The 20,116-nt window shown below is 45.5% G+C and overlaps 1 protein-coding gene across 1 annotated transcript in view; it reads right to left on the minus strand.

The window, feature by feature from the left end:
• Window positions 1-20,116, minus strand: part of galntl6 (polypeptide N-acetylgalactosaminyltransferase like 6) — a 270,730-nt gene that overhangs the window by 12,068 nt on the left and 238,546 nt on the right. The window contains exons 8-9 of the mRNA XM_073842600.1: window positions 11,727-11,844; window positions 9,611-9,718 (exon numbers count right to left, since the gene is read on the minus strand). Of these exons, the coding sequence (XP_073698701.1) occupies window positions 9,611-9,718; window positions 11,727-11,844 (226 nt within the window). The remainder of the gene's footprint in view (window positions 1-9,610; window positions 9,719-11,726; window positions 11,845-20,116) is intronic.

The raw sequence follows: 20,116 nt of genomic DNA on the forward strand, positions 1-20,116 counted from the left end.
TGGCCATGGCCGGGTAAACAGTCCAGGTGGCCATGGCCGGGTAAACAGTCCAGGTGGCCATGGCCGATCAGGGGAGTAGCCCCCCCAAAAAATTTTCTTGGGGGAACCTAGGGTATAGTCCACACAGGAGAGCACGGAAGGGCGCGCAGGAGAGAGCTCCGGCTCAGGAGGGCGCGTTGGAGACAGCTCCGGCTCTGGAGGGAGCGCATGAGAGAGCTCTGGCTCTGGAGGGCGTGCAGGAGACAGCTCCGGCTCTGGAGGGCGCGCATGAGAGAGCTCTGGCTCTGGAGGGCGTGCAGGAGACAGCTCCGGCTCTGGAGGGCGCGCTGGAGAGAGTTCCAGCTCTGGAGGGCGCGCATGAGAGAGCTCCGGCTCTGGAGGGCGTGCAGGAGACAGCTCCGGCTCTGGAGGGCGTGCAGGAGACAGCTCCGGCTCTGGAGGGCGCGCAGGAGAGAGTTCCGGCTTAGGAGGGCGCGCTGGAGACAGCTCCGGCTCTGGAGGGCGCACTGGAGGCAGCTCCGGCTCTGGAGGGCGCGCAGGAGACAGCGTTGGCTCTGGAGGGCGCTCTTGAGGAGCTGGCTCTGGAGGACTGTAGGACCCCAGCGGAGACTCTGGCAGAGCAGGCTCTGGGCGAGCGGTCACTGAAGGGCGCTCTGGCGGCGCAGTCACAGGAGGGCGCTCTGGCGGCGCAGTCACAGGAGGGCGCTCTGGCGGCGCAGTCACTGAGGGCGCTCTGGCGGCGCAGTCACTGGAGGGCGCTCTGGCGGCGCAGTCACTGGAGGGCTGGGCGGAACCAGCGGAGACTCTGGAAGGCTGGGGCGGACCAGCGGAGACTCTGGAAGGCTGGGCGGAACCAGCGGAGACTCTGGAAGGCTGGGCGGAACCAGCGGAGACTCTGGAAGGCTGGGCGGAACCAGCGGAGAATCTGGAAGGCTTGGCGGAACCAGCGGAGACTCTGGAAGGCTGGGCGGAACCAGCGGAGAATCTGGAAGGCTTGGCGGAACCAGCGGAGACTTCGACTTGGCGGTCGCCATCTTGGGTGCAGACTCAGGTTTGGTGGCCATCTTGGCCGGGATTTCAGGTTGGATGGTCATTTTGGCCTAGGGTTCTGGAACGGCGTTCATCTTGGCCGTGAACTCAGTAACGGCGGCCATCTTGACCGGGAACTCAGGTTTGGCGGCCATCTTGGCTGAGGGTTCAGGAACGACGGCCATCTTGACCGGGAACTCAGCAACGGTGGCCATCTTGGCCGGGAACTCTGGAACGGCGGCCATCTTGACCGGGAACTCAGGTTTGGCGGCCATCTTGGCCGAGGGTTCAGGAACGACGGCCATCTTGGCCGGGAACTCAGGCTTGGCGGCCATCTTGACCGGGAACTCAGATTTGGCGGCCATCTTGGCCGAGGGTTCAGGAACGACGGCCATCTTGGCCGGGAACTCTGGAACGGCGGCCATCTTGGCCGGGGATTCAGGCTTGGTGGCCATCTTGGCCGAGGACTCAGGAACGGTGGCCATCTTGCGGGCAGACTCCTGTGTGGCAGCCATTTTGCGTGCAGACTCATGTGTGGCAGCCATCTTGCGTGCAGACTCATGTGTGGCAGCCATCTTGCGTGCAGACTCATGTGTGGCAGCCATCTTGCGCGCAGACTCATGTGTGGCAGCCATCTTGCGTGCAGATTCCGGCATGGTAGCCATCTTGTGAGCTGGTGTGGCAGCCATCTTGTGAGCTGGCGTGGCAGCCATCTTGTGAGCTGGCGTGGCCGCTGACAGACTAGAGCGCTGGGCGGAGGCCGGTAGATGAGAGCGCGGGGAGGAGGCCGGCCGCATCGGGCTGAGGACAGCAGCGGAGCTTTGATGGATGACTTGAGATTGGAGACTTGGCTGGCGGTCCGATCCGTTGGAGCGGTATGTGGAGGTTCTCGGCTTATGGCAGGCTGGCGCGATGTGCTGTGTCTGTGAGGGGACTGGAAGATGAGACCGACCAGAATTTGGAAATTCTTCGACTTCAAAATCAGATCCATTCAAATAGAGAATCAGGTTTATTAGCTCTATCAAGGGGAAATTACAAGAGGGAAGATCGCAGCGAATGGTCTCATCATCCAGCCCCAAAACAAACACAGCACCAAGAGCAGCCTCGTGCCAGCCTACCTGATGGGAGAGCTCGATGAAATCCTCCACATATCGTTCCAACTCACGGCCACCTTGCCGCAGTCTCCTCAAGTATAAGATGAACACATGAACACAAGCAAACAGAGGTAACAGCAAGCATTGACGGACAAAAGGGGAGTGCACACACAGACTCTTAAATACACTGAAACGGGGGCGTGGTCACAAACGAGATAACAGGATGACGAGGGGGAAATACACATATGGGCATGACTATACTAAATGAGACAGAACTAAAGGGGGAGACAAGGACTAAACCATTAGAACTAGAAACATGGGGGAAAACACTTGGGAAACAGAACAGAACAGGACAAGACACAGACATAATCCTGACAGTAGTGTGTCAATAGGAAATATCAGTTTACATTCCAAACATAAATTGTGTCAATAATTGCAATAATCCAGTGAGTTCCCTTCCGGAGGGAACTCTACGCTGCGTCCTGGTTCAGGACACTATGGGAACTGCCTTCGGCATGACCGGTTCTGAAACAAGGTATAGAACAACGACAGTGAACTTGACACTGGCCGGCGCCAGCCTATGACATCATCAACAGGCGCCTGCTAGTATAAAGCAGGTGCCTGAGAGCACAACACCATCTTTTTGTCTTCAGAGTCCTCTGTTCTAAACGAGTGAGTACAGCGATGCCTAGAGAAAAACTGTTTAGGAAGTGTGCGGATCCGTGTCAGAGAAATCTGACACTTGATGACGCACACGACCTTTGTTTGGTGTGTTTAGGTGTAAGAGCACGCGCGCTCTGCTCTAGAAGAAACTCCGTTCTCGTCTGGCCCTTTTCTCGAGGGAATCGGGCCATCCATCTGCCCCACGCGGCTCCGGTCCCGCGGCGGCTGAGGCTGCCCGGCGGCTGAGATCGCGGGGATCACAGGTGGAGCTGAGAATGCGCTGCTAGCGGAAGATGTGTTGTCTCTCACATCCTCCGGTCCTGCAGCGAGTGCTCTTTTGGCTTCAAGCCAGGGCGAGCAGGAGGTTGAAATGGAACAAGATGAGCTCTTTTGAGCCCATGCAGCCTCCCTGCCCCGCATATGAAGAGTTGATGTCTGTTATGGACCGCGCGGCTACCCCTTCTGTGGAAGCCCGCCAGGGGAAAGGCCGCCCTAGGCAGACTAGACGAGCGGCTTCTTCCCGGCCATAACAAGCCAACTCCTGTGAGCCTCCCATTCCTTCCTGATCTGCATAAGGGATCGAGAGGGAATGGGACAGGCCATATTCAGCCCGCATTCACAGGCATCAGCATGTGAATCATGCTGATGTCGAGGGAATGCATGGGCGCGGATATGTGTCGATGCCTCTCACTGAGCAGACGTTTGCGAACTATCTCTCAGCGCGAGGGGCATCAACCCTGAAGGCTCCAAAGGCACATATGCGGCAGTGGGTCAGGCTGGTGCTCCTCTGCACACGATGGCAGTGTTGCAGGGGCGTACCAGGCTGATCAGCTGAAAGATCTGGACCGAGCCCCGGGGCGTTGCATCCCTCGCCGGTCCACGCCTCCACCTGAACACCGGGGGAAACCAGGCCCGTCCTGGTCCAAGGGCCAGAGACGAGGCTAGGTCGCCAGTGTGGGGCTACCTGCCCCTCCCTTTTCCCCTCGCAAAGACTCTGGGGCTGGGCCGACGATGAGATTGAGGACTCAATCTGTTGGCCCGGTATGTGAACAGTAAAGACACTTTAATAAAATATTCAAGCGTGTATGTATATGGTTTCTTTTGTCTACCAGCTCCGCTTGGGTGATTGCTATTGCAGTTTCGAGCTCCTCTTGAGTTCTACTGCCACCAAGTGCCGAGTGTAGCCAGGTCTCCCCTCGTTTTATAAAAGAAAACAGTGTGTAGAGACCTCCACTCGTAGAAATCCCCTCGTGGGTTAAGCGTTGTTAGGTTTTGAAACCTCCGCTAGAGTGAGCTTGGTATAGACATGATCCAACATACATATACATGCGAGAATATGTAAAAAAAAAAAAAAAAAAACCCTCTTGAGCGTTGTCAAGCTGCTTCAAGCGAAAAATCGCTCTGCTGAAGCCTCCGCTCACTCAAACCCTGCTAAGAGTAATACTCTTCTTGCATGAGTGTAGTCAGGTACCTTCCCTGTGTATTTTCATATACACATATGTGAGACCTCCACTCCTAGGAGTTTGTGTGCTAGGGTGAATAGAGCGTCGTCAAGGCTCCCTCTCTGAGAGAGAGATGTTTTACTGAAGCCTCCGCTCTCTTTAAAAGCCCCGCTTTGAAGTAGAAATCTTATATATTTGGCTGTCAGGCCCCATTCTGGGCCTCGCTAAATTACCTTCTGGTATTGTGACCCAATCCGCCAGAATTGAGTGTAGCAGGCCTAGGAGGCCTCCTCTCGGTGAAGTCCTCTGTAAAGAGAGACATATAAAGATAATACTTCTTAGCGCTGAATGTAGCCAGGTCATTCTTAGACCTCCATTCATGAGAGCTTTTTACTGGGTCGAGTGTTGTTAGGCTCCCTCTATGTGAGGTATTCTGTTAAGCCTCCACTCCCCAGAAATACAGGCCGGGAAAACACAAGGTTAAGGCAGCTTGTGAACTCTTTTCGTGGACCTGTCACTACAAGCGTTGAGTGTAGTTAGGCCTCCCTTCCATGAGAAGGCATGTATTCCAAGGCCTCCACTCGATAGAGCTTCCTCAGTTGAGCGTCGTCAGGCTTGTTACGTTCGAGAGAGCTTGTAACCATTAAAGCCTCCCTCACTGAAAGCTCCGCTTCCGGGTTCTGCTATCACCCGGGAATAATACAGGTGTCTTTCTCGCGAAACGCTTAGAGCACCTTCTTAAATCCACGTTAGTGGTGTTTGCTCACGCAAGTCTTTGAGCACTCTCTGAAATCCACGTGAGTGGTAAGTGCACTACTCAGGCACTTCACTAAAATCCATACTTATGGTAAGGTTCCTCCCGTAAAGGCAGGTTCCTTCTTCAAATCCCTCACGGGTTGGACCACGCAGGATAATCCTCCGTGCCCATTTTTTTCGAGTTGGTTCCAAAACCCTTAAGTTTTACAACTCCTTTGATAAGCACAGTGTAATAGGTCTCCCCTCTGTCACAGCCAACAGTACTGAGACCTTCACTCTCACAGTTATAGCAGCTAGCAGGCCCATGAGTGCCTCGCTGACTATTTTTTGGGGGAGTGCAGTCTTCCACTCACCAAAAACTAGTGTTGTAGGCTTCTCTCCTTAGAGATGTAGTCTCGGAGCCTCCACTACACAGAGCTGGATGATAAATGAGAATTTTTCATTATTGGCTCTACTGTGAGTATCTGCCTTTTCTTGAGCGTCGAGTGTAGTCAGGCCTCCCCTCGCCTAGAGCGTTTTACCGGAGGTCTCCACTCTGAAGAGTTTCCCTAGGGAGAGCGTCGTAGGCCTCCTCTCGCTTAGAGAGTCTTTCTGCTGAAGCCTCCCCTCTCCAGAAGCTCCGCTTTCAGGCTCTGCTATCGCCTAGAGACTGCAAATCTGGTGATCCTCGCTATGCTCAGGGCACCTATTCAAAACCACATTTGTGGTGTTTGCTCACGCAAGTCTTTGAGCATTCTCTGAAATCCACGTGAGTGGTAAGTGCACTACTCAGGCACTTCACTAAATCCATACTTATGGTAAGGTTCCTCCCGCAAAGGCAGGTTCCTTTCTGAAATCCTATACGGTATGGGCCACGCAGGGCATTCCTCCGTGTCCATCTTTTGAGTTGGTTGTTCTCAAAAACCTTTTAGTTTTCCAACTCCAATCCAGATAGCACTGCTAGCAGGATTGAGTGTCGGCGCCTCTTCAGGCCTCCACTCTCCAGAAGAGCTCCAAAAACGAAGGTATTTCTGTCGCACAGGCTAGTCAGCCTCGCGGATGACCTTCAAGATTAGAGTGTAGATAGGTCATGAGACCTCCACTCTCAGAGTTCTTCTTTGCTAAGCACGGAGGTGTGTTAGGCTCCCTCCTTGAAAGCCTCCACTCTCCAGACTCCACTCAGGTAGTACGGTCGCATAGGCTATTCAGCCTCAATGAACACCTGCAGTGTTGAAGTGTAGTAGGTCATGGGACCTCCACTCTTAGAGTCCTTCTGCTGCTCGCAGAACATTGCCACCAGACTCCACTAGGTACTGTCGCATAGGCTACTCAGCCTCGCTAATTACCATCAGTGTTGAAGTGTAGTTAGGTCATCAGACCTCCACTATTAGAGTCTCCCTTCATGAGATGTTGTCAGGCTTCTTCTCAGAAGCCTCCACTCTCCAGACTCCACTCAGGTAGTACTGTCGCATAGGTTATTCAGCCTCGATGAACACCTGCAGTGTTGAAGTGTAGTAGGTCATCAGACCTCCACTATTAGAGTCTCCCTTCATGAGATGTTGTCAGGCTTCTTCTCAGAAGCCTCCACTCTCCAGACTCCACTCAGGTAGTACTGTCGCATAGGCTATTCAGCCTCGATGAACACCTGCAGTGTTGAAGTGTATTAAGTGAAGTGTAGTTAGGTCATCAGACCTCCACTATTAGAGTCTCCCTTCATGAGATGTTGTCAGGCTTCTTCTCAGAAGCCTCCACTCTCCAGACTCACTCAGAGTCCTTCGTTGCCTCCAGAGATTCACTAGAAATAGGCGGTCCGACTGCACAGGCTATTCAGCCTCGCGGACCACCTCTAGTATTGGGTGTAGATAGGTCACAGACCTCTGCTGGGTGCAGAGTGGTAACAGGCTTCTTTCTTACCAAAGCCGCCACTTTGCAGAAACTCCACTCAGGTAGTTCCGCTGCACAGGCTATTCAGCCTCGCTGACTACCCTCAGTGTTGAAGTGAAGTGGGTCACGAGACCCCCACTTTTAGAGTTTTCCTTTGCAAGACACAGAGTGCTTCTTTGGCTTCCTTTGGAGCAGTCACTCCTCTGAACTCCCTGTAGGTAGTTTTGCTGCACAGGCTACTCAGCCTCACTGACTACCCCCAGGTTTTGAGTGTAGAGGTGCCATGGCACCTCCATTCTTAGAGTTGCACTCTGGAAGGCACAGAGTGTTGCCAGGCTTCCTTTCGGCAAAGCCTCCACTCCTCAGAAAATCTCCACTTAGACAGGCCTGTTGCACAGGCTATTCAGCCTCACAGACCATCGTCAGTGTCAAGTGTAGTTAGGTCATGAGACCTCCACTCTGTAGATTCCATCTGAGCAGAAGCTCCACTCGGGTAGTTCTGGTTGCACAGGCTATTCAGCCTCACTGAATACCCCCAGTGTCGAGTATAGGGCCGAGAAGCTTCGCTTCCAGTCTTTCCCTCCGGGCGTGAGTGTAGCCAGGTCTCCCCTCACTGAAGGGTTAGTGAGACCTCCACTCCTAAGAGCTGGTAGACTGAACGTTGTCAGGTTTCCTCTCTTTTTAGAGAGTCTTCTGTGAAGCCTCCGTTCTCCAGAAGCTCCGCCTCCAGTACCTCTAGGCGTGAGTGTAGCCAGGTCTCCCCTCACTGCAGGGTTATTTGAGACCTCCACTCCTAAGAGCTAGTGGATGGAATGTTGTCAGGTTTCCTCTCTTTTTAGAGAGTCTTTTATGAAGCCTCCGTTCTCCAGAAGCTCCGCTTTCAGTACTTTCAAGCGCGAGTGTAGCCAGGTCTCCCCTCACTGAAGGGTTATTTGAGACCTCCACTCCTAAGAGCTAGTGGATTGAACGTTGTCAGGTTTCCTCTCTTTTTAGAGAGTCTTCTGTGAAGCCTCCGTTCTCCAGAAGCTCCGCTTCCAGTACTTTCAAGCGTGAGTGTAGCCAGGTCTCCCCTCACTGAATGGTTATCTGAGACCTCCACTCCTAAAGAGCTAGTGGATTGAATGTGGTCAGGTTTCCTCTCTTTTTTAGAGAGTCTTCTGTGAAGCCTCCATTCTCCAGAAGCTCCGCTTCCCCACCTATACCTGTTAGCACTGAATGTTGTCAGGTCCCTAGAGTAGACGTTCGCTCTGCTGAGACCTCCTTTCCCTAAACTCCGCCCCTTATGGTCAGGGCGTTTATGAGCTCCTTCACTTAGAGAGCTAAGTGTAGTAGGCTTCCTCTAGGCCTCCACGCTTGAGAGTTGCGTGCACAGGTAGCCGAGCTAGCCATGGCAGGTCACTGGGCCCAGCGACTCTCGCTGATGCAGGGGTGATTTCCTTCTTGACTCCTCATTCAGTCAGTTTGATCACTTATCCCTCGGCATGGCGGCGTTGGGATAAGCGTTCCCATAGTGTCCTGAACCAGGACGCAGCGTAGAGTTCCCTCCGGAAGGGAACGTCTCAGGTTACGTAGGTAACCCTAGTTCCCTGAGGACAGGGAACGAGACGCTGCGTCTCGGGGCCATGCCTCGGGCCCTGCACAGACCTCCGTCCGACAAAAAGATGGTGTTGTGCTCTCAGGCACCTGCTTTATACTAGCAGGCGCCTGTTGATGATGTCATAGGCTGGCGCCGGCCAGTGTCAAGTTCACTGTCGTTGTTCTATACCTTGTTTCAGAACCGGTCATGCCGAAGGCAGTTCCCATAGTGTCCTGAACCAGGACGCAGCGTCTCGTTCCCTGTCCTCAGGGAACTAGGGTTACCTACGTAACCTGAGACGATTTCTGGCAACAGCCAGTGCTCCACACGGAGATCTGATCTTATCATCATTCAGTCTGTCTGGAATGACATGAAGAAACAGAACAAACTGAGACAGACTAAATCCGAAGAACTCTGGCAACATCTTAAAGATACTTCAAGAAACCTACCTGCAAAGCTACAGTACTGTTTAAAGTTTTAGGAACTTGTGTAAAAGTGCTGTAAAATGAAGATGCTGTCAAAAATAAAGTCATAAATAGATGGTTTTTTTTATCAATTAACTTCTATTAACTAAATTAAACCAACATTTGGTGTGACAATCCTTTTTAAAGCAGCATTTGCCCTAGGTACACTTGCCCATAGTTTTTAGGGAGCTTTGCAGGTAGGTTTCTTGAAGCATCTTGAAGACGTTGCCACAGTTCTTCTGGATTTAGTCTGTCTTAGTTTGTTCTGTTTTTTTTTTTTATTCCAGACTGGCTGGATGATGGTGAGATCAGATCTCTGGCTGTTGTCAAAAATCTCACTGGATTATTATGATTAATGGCAAAATGAATGTTATATTTCTGATATTTCCTACTGACACACTACAGCAAAAGATAGAAATAACGGACTTAAAACCATTTTTTAGCTGGTGAATATACGAATAATTTTGTTGCTGTGTTCTAATAATTGTGGCCACCACTGTACACACACACACACACACACACACATACACATACACTGTCAAGAGCAGAGTGCAACCTGTACTTTCTGTACTATTTGTCTGTTATCATCATGTGTGCAGAATATGAATAAGATCGTCTCAGGAACATTGTGAATCTAGAGCACTATAAACTAGCAGAATTGGGCCACTGTAGAGAAAGACTCTATCCTTTCTCATTTGGAAGGATAGTGGAAGTTCTACTCACTCTTGCCAGGCTGGTCCCTGAAGGCACCTTGTAGGGGACGTACTTCCTGTAGATGTGGCCCACCCTCGAACAAGGTACATCATACATGCTGCCTCCGCACATCCACACCTGAAAAACCACATACGCACATACATTCTCAAACATTTATACTACATCACAGTACATACAGAGCTGTCTCCATCCTGCATTCTCTCAGACAGTTGAAAAAGCTCAAAAGCCTCCATGCATCACATCCTTGTGAGCTCCTACACATGCAGTCTGGGAAGGTCTCAGTGGGGAAATGTGGACAGACTAGCTAGAAATATTGCTGCGCTTCCACATCATACCAGCAACAAGCAACGTCCTCGCCGTGGGCTCCAATTACCGATCGACTGGCATCCACTGAAGGAAAGAACTAGAGTTTTCCAACTGTCTCTACTTTTCCTCTTTAAACCAAGAGAAAAAAGAGATAAAGAAAGAAAGCCGGGTGTTCAATATGCTTCCCATCCCATCTCTCTCTTTCTGTTCTACTAAGGCCAAGACTTTGATGTGCCTGTCCGTATCGAGTATTGGCTCAGGCATGGTGGAGTGTGGACTCGGCCAGGGCCACTGACACACAGAGGGAGGTGAGAAGGCAAGGGGGATGGGGGCTTCTAGTCGGCCGAGTCGAGTCTGATGGTGTCTCTCTTCCTCGATCTCCCGCTGGGCTCGAGAGAGCTGTCTGCAGATATCAAACCGCACAGACCTATCTCTCCTGCCAGGCGGCGGGTTAGCGGTCAAGGTAACTTCACAGACCCAGTCGTTATGGGAAGCGAATCGTTCGAAACATCAGCGCTACAAAGCGAGCGAGAAAAAGCCCCTTCCGATCCCTCATTTGAGGATAAACGAGGAAGCCATGTAACAAATTAAGTTTTAGGAATCATTTTCACATTTTTTTCACAGCCTCTTTTATCATAAAGCATGAAGGGAGGCAGCCATGGCAGGACTTTAGATATTAAGATGACTTGAATTGCATTTAGAAAGCTGCCTACATCGAACAGATGGATGAAACTTGGACGGAGCGTGGCAGGCAACCAATCAATGGGATGACGCCAGGCCCAATCAGCGCCGTCTTTTATTTCGGTTTGTAGTTGCATGTCGGATCAGGGTGGAGACATGGTGTTAAAGTTTTCAAATGGAGTATTTCACTACCATACATCAAGGTCAGATGTGAATGGTACAACTTTGTGACTAACAGCAACAGGCAAATACTGTGCATAAAAGGGAATAATAATAAAAAAGAAACCTGTCAAACAGCCGCTTTAGCCTCTAAAACTATTTTTGCGGTTGCCATAGTTACTAGAAAGGCGCAGAGGATGGTGTTCCAATAACAAAGTTCAGTGCCAGCGCAAGTGAGAGTCTAATGAAAAAGAGTGGGGTGGCAGGTATGTCAGAACTGATAAATAGAACATTTCCTCACATCCATCGGCGCCAGTTTTGGCCCCGCTAATCAAAACCAAATCACTTCAGAGCCACAGCCAATCACTGGATCACACAATCTAATTAGTTTCAGCAGAATAGCCAGTCTAAACACAAAAACACACACACACACACACACACACACACACACACACACACACACACACACACACACACACACACACACACACACACACACACACACACACGCGTGCAGACTCACAGCTCCGCTATCTTCGCCGCCTTATTTTGGCCGGCTGGTGTGCTTTTGGCTCTGAGGCTACGCTTAGTAACACAGTGAAGAAAATAACCTCTGCCGTCCAATCTCATTCGAGCTTTATTGTTGAAGAGAATGAGAAAAGATTGCCTAGACAGACAGACAGAGTACTTCACATTAAGTGTGAGAAAAGGAATCTGCTATAGTTATAGTTAGCGGTTTGCAATGGATAAGGAGCTATTGGATGTGGTTTTGGAGGGTGTGTCTTGAAATCCATTTTAATGCCTGGATTGCACAAAGCACTGGAGTGAGACACTGTATCTTGCATGGGTCCTATTGTGTTCTGTTAGATTATTTTGCTCCGAGAGACTAACAACAGCAAGCAACCTTTGTAAAGTCTGTGAGAATTGATGTATTATTTGTGAATTGCATAGAGGAATTGACTTAGATGATTTAACTCACCTTGAAGGATATTTCAAACTGCTCGCCGCCCCAGATCTCAAGGCCTGTGTCGTATCCTCCCAGCTCCCAGAACCACTGTCGGTTTACAGCAAACAAGCCTCCGGCCATCACAGGAGACCTGCGGGAAGCACAAAGACCAACATGCTCAGCTGTGACTTCATACTGCATTTTTTGGACAAAGTCTTAATAGAACCTGAAGGACAGTGCGCAGGAAGGACCGCAAATTAAGGTCAAATAACCCCTGGAGAAACTCTGTGAGCAACAGGAAGGAACCGTCACTTAATATAAATGTGTTTAATAAAATTCTTATGATGAATCACATACATTTTTTTCTCACTTGCAAATGGCTTTGGGTTAAATTGAATAAGTCGATAAATGTAAATAAGAAAAAAAAATCTATATTGGTGAGTAGATGTATACACTAGGGCTTGCATTGACTATTGACTACTATTATTAGCAAACTGGATGTACAGCAAAGTAGTCAATGGGTCAATGTTTACTATACGTATGACTCGTATGACTTTGAGTGCAAATCCAACACTGCAGCGACAGAGAGTCTGGGCCAGAATAATGCTGCTTGCATTATGATAAATAGTGTAAAAACTGTTCCTATTACACTTAGTTTTTGCCAACCTCGTGACGACATTTGATTATTTGTTATTAATTGTCAATGAAAACTATAATTCAGTTGTATTTGATCTGAATTTATACTGAGGTAGTCATCAAAGCTTGGTAAATATTGGTCACAGACAGAGATTTATCTTAAGTTTCACCAAGCTGATTATTCACTAAACAGTTAACTCCCGCAGAACATGTTTTTAGGCCATTTTAAGTCTTATTTTGACGTAATAAAGTGGTTTTATCTAAGTGTGTGAGGACACACCATTATATTGTTCATTCAGACCAATTCGCAAACGTGGAATGCGCATGAACACAAGAGGCGGGATTTATCGGATGAACCAATCACAGCTAATCATACCCAGTCATATCCAATCATATGGCAATGAATTAAGAAAATCAATGAATTAAGAGTCAGGGGTGTAAACTTTTGAACAGAATGAGGATGTGTACATTTTTCTTATTTTGCCTAAATATATTTTCTTCATTTAGTACTGCCCTTCATTAGCTACAGAGGATACTTACATGTTCTCAAGATGACAAAATAAGTTAAATTTACCCTGATCTTCAAATGAAAAAGTTATTTTAATGCAACGTTGTTCCTTCTGATGAATCAGTGAGCATTTGAACCTTCTGTAATAGTTGCATATGAATCCCTCAGTTGTCCTCAGTGTGAAAAGATGGATCTCAGAATCATAGAGTTATTGTTGGAAAGGGTTCAAATACACAAAAATACTGAAAAACCAAAGAATTTGTGGGACCTGAAGGATTTTTCCAAAGAAAAGCAGGCAGTTTAACTGTTCATGACAAACAAGGAACTCACGAACAACTGTCACTAAACAAAACCAAAAAAAAAAAAAAAAATTTTTTTTAACAGACTATATGTAAACTTCTTTTATGTGAAATATCTTATTCAGGGCAGTACTTAATAAAAAAATAACATGCAATTTGTATGATCCCTCTTTTTTTGGTAAAATAATTAACATTTTGCAGATTCTGCAAGGTGCATGTAAACTTTTGACTTTAACTGTATATGCATTTTAATGTTATAGCCTATTTTGTAATATTCGCGTAGTTTTATTTTTATATTACACAATTTTTTTTCTCATCCAATTTTTTGAGAAGGCACTGTCTGCATTCCCTTGCTTCCTCGGAGGAAACACCCTTGATAGATAGTAATGACACAAAGTAAAAATGTAACAGACACACCATTATGAGCACAACAGGTCTTACAACCATAAAAATGCACTAACGTTACAATATGTCAGTCGTCAGATGGATTGTTTGCATCGTGACAGGATCCAGTGGGCATCCCTTCTGCACATCACGGTACAAACGCTGAGAATTTACCACATGGAACCATCATAGCATGAATTAATAAGCTAATTTTACTTTCATGCATCTCCCCAGGCGTCAGTGTTTTGAAAGGTGAATCATAATCTACATCTGCAAACAGTCCCTGATGGTAGAATCAGACAGAAGCTGTGAGCTGAATTCTTCTCACTGACACAGTCAAGCTCAAAGTCCAGTCAAAATTACTTATGTGAAAAACGTCGGGATTTAGTGGCCAATTCAAGGCAGATCAAAATGAGAGAGGAGGGCTGTTAAGCAGATGTCAACCAAATATGCAGATGAGTTGCTGTTATCCTCATTGTGCTATTTTCATTAATGCTTTTTGTGCTTGCAGAACTTGTATTCAGATGTTATATCACATGTACTTACAGGGCTTAAGCCTGTCAATGGGGTTTGAGAGGGGATAGTGATGGATTTAATGGATCTCTCCAGTTGTTCAGTGGCGTTTGAATCCCGAGACTTGGCTAAAGCAGACATGAAGCTGTACAAAGTGTCTGTTGGTGTAAGTAGTGCAATCTTTTAATAGAGCATGTGGGATGAAATATGATAATGCAAGGGCTGGAATGACAGCATGTTTTGGGATTATGGTTATGCATATACTGCACTTGCACACTGCACAGACGACAGAGAGCCCTGGGTTAAGAGAGGATTTGTGGTGGATTTATTTATTCAGTATTTTTATGGGGGGTAAAGCTGAGATGATCTAAGGGCGGACATTTCATTCGTCATTGGTGGTACTGGTGCGGTTGGCAGGCCTCATTTATTCATCATGGGTGGCCTTTACACAGTCAGTGAGATTGACAACTGTATTTACTAAAAGATGTGAATTTTGAATTGTCCTCTTTAAATAGTTTGTATTAACAAAAAAAAAAAAAGGGCAAACAGATGACATACGAATAATGGGTATCATTTGAATCAGTGTGCCCGGTAAAATCTAAAAAGACTAATCTCCTAAATTTAAGCAAAACTCGCACCAAAAATACAGTTGAAGTCAAAAGTTTACATCCACCTTGCAGAATTTGCAAAATTTGAATTATTTTACCAAAATAAGTGGGATTATACAAAATGCATATTAATTTTTCTTTAGTACTGACCTGAATAAGATATTTCACATAAAAGCGGTTTACATATAGTCCACAAGAGAAAATTTTTGTGTATTTGAACCCTTTCCAATGACTGTATGATTTTGAGGTCTATTTTTTCACACTGAACACAACTAAGGGACTCATATGCAACTACTACAGAAGGTTTAAATGCTCACTGATGCTTCAGAAAGAAAAAAAATGCATTAAGAATTTGAAGAGCAGGGTAAATGTAACTTATTTTGTCTTCTGGGAAACATGTAATTATCTTCTGTAGCTTCTGAAGGACGGTACTAAATGAAAAAAAAAAAAAAAAGATATTTAGGCAAAATAAGAAAATGTACACATCCTCATTCCGTCCAAAAGTTTATACCCCTGGCTCTTAATACATCGTTTTTCTTTCTTTCTTTCATTTTTATAAATTCAGCTATTTTTTCTTGTGGACTATATGTGAACGTCTTTTATGTGAAATATCTTATTCAGGTCAGTACTAAAAAAAAAAAAAAAAATAACATTTTGCGAATGTTTAATTATATAAAAATAATTATAGAATAATTATTCATTATTGTTATTAATATATTGAAAGCTTCATTTTTTTCAGTAATATATGACTACATCTTTACGTCGTTTTGATTAATTTAATGCATCCTGAATTAAGGTATTACATTCTTTTACGTCTCACCACAAACTTTTGAGTTGCTGTGCCAAAATTACTCAGGTACCCAAATCTATTGTAGTAATGACTTATACTGACTTTCTGTGTTTCAATACAAAAAACAACTGTCAAAAACATCCTCGCTTTCTGTTTGGCTTCTTCACTGTTCATGTTCACAAATATCAAAGAAGAGATCATTTTTGAAGGGTCTGAGTCTAATTTGTTGAAGAACTTTTTTTAGGAAGAGTTTTAAAAAAAGTAAGGAATTAACACCAGGGATCCTTATGAACCATCAAATGCAGAGTATCTAGTTGAAACCTCATGGTCAGCATTTAACAAGGATGAAAACTGCAAAGTGCTGGGTTTTCTGTCCTCTCGGGACAGGATTTAAACTAAGCAGGGCCAAAATATTAAGGATGGCTAAAAGCAGGAGAACGGAGTGAAGAATGAACGAGAATGAGCAAGAGAGCGGAGACAAAGAGGCAAGCCATAAACAATAATTGGAGGAATGGGTTTGTGTACAGACGGCCAAAGTAGATGAGCAGCACGGCGCCAAAATCAATTTACTCTCACGTAATACTCTCTGGCCTGCTTCCTTCCGATTTAATAAGGTGCTGAAATATAACAGTCTACTCAATTAAGGCAACTAATGGAGGAACAAGCACTCCACTGGAGAAATGACCATGTTGCTTTTTTTCCCCTCCACCGCCAATAACAGCAGCTCCAGCAGAAACTGTGGCGTGGTGGAACATGCCATCCTGGAATGGACGTTTATGTCTTGGCTGTAGCAGACAATGGACTGTGTGGATGCTTAGCCAGCTCATTGGCTGCGGGGTTCGTCGATGGTTTATTTGATCAGCTGGGCACCCAGCTAGGAGACTCAGGCGGAAAGAAATAGAATCACTTAGACATCAGGAGAGGCAGGAATCAGCGATGGGCATGATTGGAGCGACCGATCAACAGGCTCCGGGGAGCTTTGATGACTTGACAAGTTTTTTTGACGGCTCCAGCCACAGCTAGGGCTCTTGATTGTATTTGCACGCTCTCGTCTCCCAGTGCGTTCATGCATGCACAATGACACGGTCCATTTAGGATGTGTCTGTTTTCAACATTCGGTTTCTTATTCAGACACAGAGGAGTGAGCTGATTACTTCGGGAAGGGGGGGGGGGGGGTAAGACTGCCGTGCGAGGTAAAATATAAGGATGTAGGAACAGCTGCGGTGGCCGTATTGATTGGCTATTTAGGCCCCGGTCTGAGGGGAGAGTGTGGGTCGATGTGTTCGAGTGTCAGTGTGTGTGAGACGGAAAGGCAGGTGAAAGAAGCAGAGAAACCTCTCATCAGGAGTGTTCTGCACCACTGGAGCATACCACCAGGTCAAATACCTTACTACAGAAGAAGAGAGAGATAAGGAGAGAGAGAAAGATAAAAGAGAGAAAGACATAGGGGGCCCTACTGGATGTAGACCCCCTAGCTAAGTATAAATCTAACAAGATGAGCCCTTCCTGTGAGGCAATGTGGAGTGAAAACGAACATGGAGGGGATCTGTGTGATTTCGCCTGGACCGAGGAGGGATTTTAATACGGAAAGTCAGAATGTTGTGTGTTCTCTCACTGTAAGATCTCTCTGATACACAGGCACAATGCGTTAACAGACTTTATTGCAACAGCTTGTCTAAAAGAAACATGTTTAATTATATTATGTGTGTGATTAGAAAGATAAATAAGTCAAATTTACAACTAAGAGCGGATATGATAATGTAATGTGAAATTTAAAGAGACGAGTGAATAAAAAAAAATTAAGTGTTCCTTAAAATAGTCAATCCAAGATATTCTGTAATTATTTACTTAATCTCATGTCATTCAAAATCTGCTTTACTTAATTTTCTTTTACAGAACATAAAAGAAGATTCTGAACAATGTTGGAAACCCTAATTAAAGGTGACATATCATGAAAATTTGAGTTCTTCTGTGTTTAAGTTCTATAATCAAGTCCCCAGTGCATCTACCAACCCGGAAAACGTGAAAAAAGACAACCCAGTAACTTTGTTTTGGCAAGCTTGTGAACAAACTAGGGCATCAGATTTCACTCCGTCCATTACATAGACAGATGATCTTATTATAATATTACCTCCCCTTACAACGGTGTACCAGTTTTATTGCCATGGCAAAAGTTCAAGCAAAGCATGCTAACTGTTCTGTCTTTGGCTGGACAGACGAGCACAGAACACTATTTAGAGTCCCAGCCTCAGAGGAGACAAGAGAGCAGTGGATTTATTGATTTCTTTACTGTATATTAGGCTGCTGCCACACAGATCTAATATAAACATGCAATTTCTTAACCAGCTGTTTACCTTTACAGACTTAACTGACTGTTTTTGAAACTCCTGTGTGTTTTTAACATATTCTTGTGTGTATTTGACAGTTTAAGCGCAATAAGACATAAAAGAGAACTTAGTTTATTACTCACATGCTGTGTAACAGCCGCCTTCTGTTTGTGTGCTACATATGTGTACTATATCAGAAGTTTTAACTAATATGGTTTAAAGCATACAATTTCAGTGCATAGACATGATAATCAAAACCAAAGAATGTTTTTTTGGCAAAGTATATGAGTTACAAACTCTAAAGGCACAGCAATATTTTGGAAAAGGGGGCGGGGAACAGCAGCTCATTTGCATTTAAAGAGCCATGAATGAAAACAGCGTGTTTCGGGTTTCACTCAAAACAAGCATTTTCAAAATGATATAATAAATGATCTGTGGGGTATTCTGAGCTGAAACTTCACAGACATATTATGGGGACACCTGAGACTCTTTAAAACTCTATTGCATGGACAACATTCTCAAAATATTCATAGTTCATACTAGTTTAGTGTGATACAATTGCAAGGAAATGATGACAGAATTTTTATATTTGGGTGAACTATAACACATGGAAATAAAATCCTAACCAGGCATGATGTGACACAATATTGAAGACAAGCAATTTGTCTGTTCACGTTGAAAAGCAAAACGAGGGTGTGGTGGAAAACAATCAATTGCAAAACACAGCCTTTCTTCCTCTGCAGTCAGCATAAAACTAAGAACACCTACTTTGTATTTTCATGATTTCCGTGATGCTTAATCAGTGTAATGCTTTTTATGGTTTTCCTTAAGGAAATTAAGGGATTTGCTACAAAATATCTGTTTCTAAACTTCCACAATCAGTTTCTCTTCAGTCAATCAGGACATTTAAAATACACGAGGAGTGATACTTTGGTTCAATAAGAATTGAGTAAGAATGATACCCTTTATTGCTTAATAATTCATTGTGTTAAATCTGGTCAATGGGATAGTTCACCCAAAAATTTTAATTCTGTCATTAATTACTTACCTTTATGTCGTTTCTAACCCCTAAGACCTTTGTTCATCTTCAGAACAGAAATTAATGCATTAAGGACATAAAATAGTCCATGTGACGTTTAGTGGTTCAACTGTATTTTATGAAAATACAAGAAGTACTCTCGTAGCTTCATAAAATTAAGGTTGAACCACTGATGTTACATGGACTGTTCTATAACTTTCTGGGTCTTGAACGTGTCAGTCGCATTGCTGTCTATGCAAGGTCAGAAAGCTCTCGGATTTCATCAAAAATATCTTAATTTGTGTTCTGAAGATGAATGAAGTTCTTACAGCTTTGGAACGACATGAGGAAGAGAAATTAATGACAGAATTTTCATGTTTGGGTGAACTATCCCTTTAAGAAACAATGTATAGTTAGTCTAATGAAATATTCAATTAAAAAATACTCATGAAATCATACAAATCTAGAAGAAAAATCTAGAATCTTACAACCACATATGCCATAGAAATCAAACAAACAAACAAAAAGACACAAACGGGAAATGGACAACCCCAAGTGGAGTTGGAGCGTGATTACAGAACGCTTTGAGCGAGGATGCGAAAATGGCTATCGCTCCATTCTCCAAACAGTAGGTGCGAAACAAGCACACACACAAACACACACTCTTCTTCACGTCTGTATGTAGGACACTCTCTGGGGCAGCTTTCTCTCCAGGTCTTGAGGGACTCAGTAGGGTCCTGACCTCTCAGCCCTGTTTCACACTCATTAGCATTCATCACCTTCTCGCACAGTGGCCACTCCAATACTGCTCTCATTTCTATTACCATTCAGCACAGCGACCTAAATACACACAAGCACACAAGCGCACACACACACACACACACACACACACACACACACACACACACACACACACACACACACACACACACACACACACACACACACACACACACACACACACACACACACACACACACACACACTCACACAGAACGATTCCCTGAGGACATGCATGCCCCGTGTTGACAAGCCCTCTTGGTGGTCTGCTGATTCCACTGGGGCTAATAAAAAGCAACACTAAGGGGTAATTGGTGCAGGTGATTCTGTAAACTCTGCCACAATTGCCTTTTTTAGAAAGAGTGCCTTGTGACTTGGCTCTTATTAATTTGTGTTATTCCTCAATTAAATACCGTAATCTCTGGAAACAGACCTCAGGAGAGAAAGGTATTTACATATAGAGTCACAATGATGTTTGCTCCCTTGACTTATGGTAATTATTCTGAGGGAACTAGAGAGAGGAAGAGACATAGTTTGGGCATTGTATTCTAGCTAAATCT

This window comes from Garra rufa, chromosome 6 (genome assembly GCF_049309525.1).
Source record: "Garra rufa chromosome 6, GarRuf1.0, whole genome shotgun sequence".
NCBI lineage: Eukaryota > Metazoa > Chordata > Actinopteri > Cypriniformes > Cyprinidae > Garra > Garra rufa.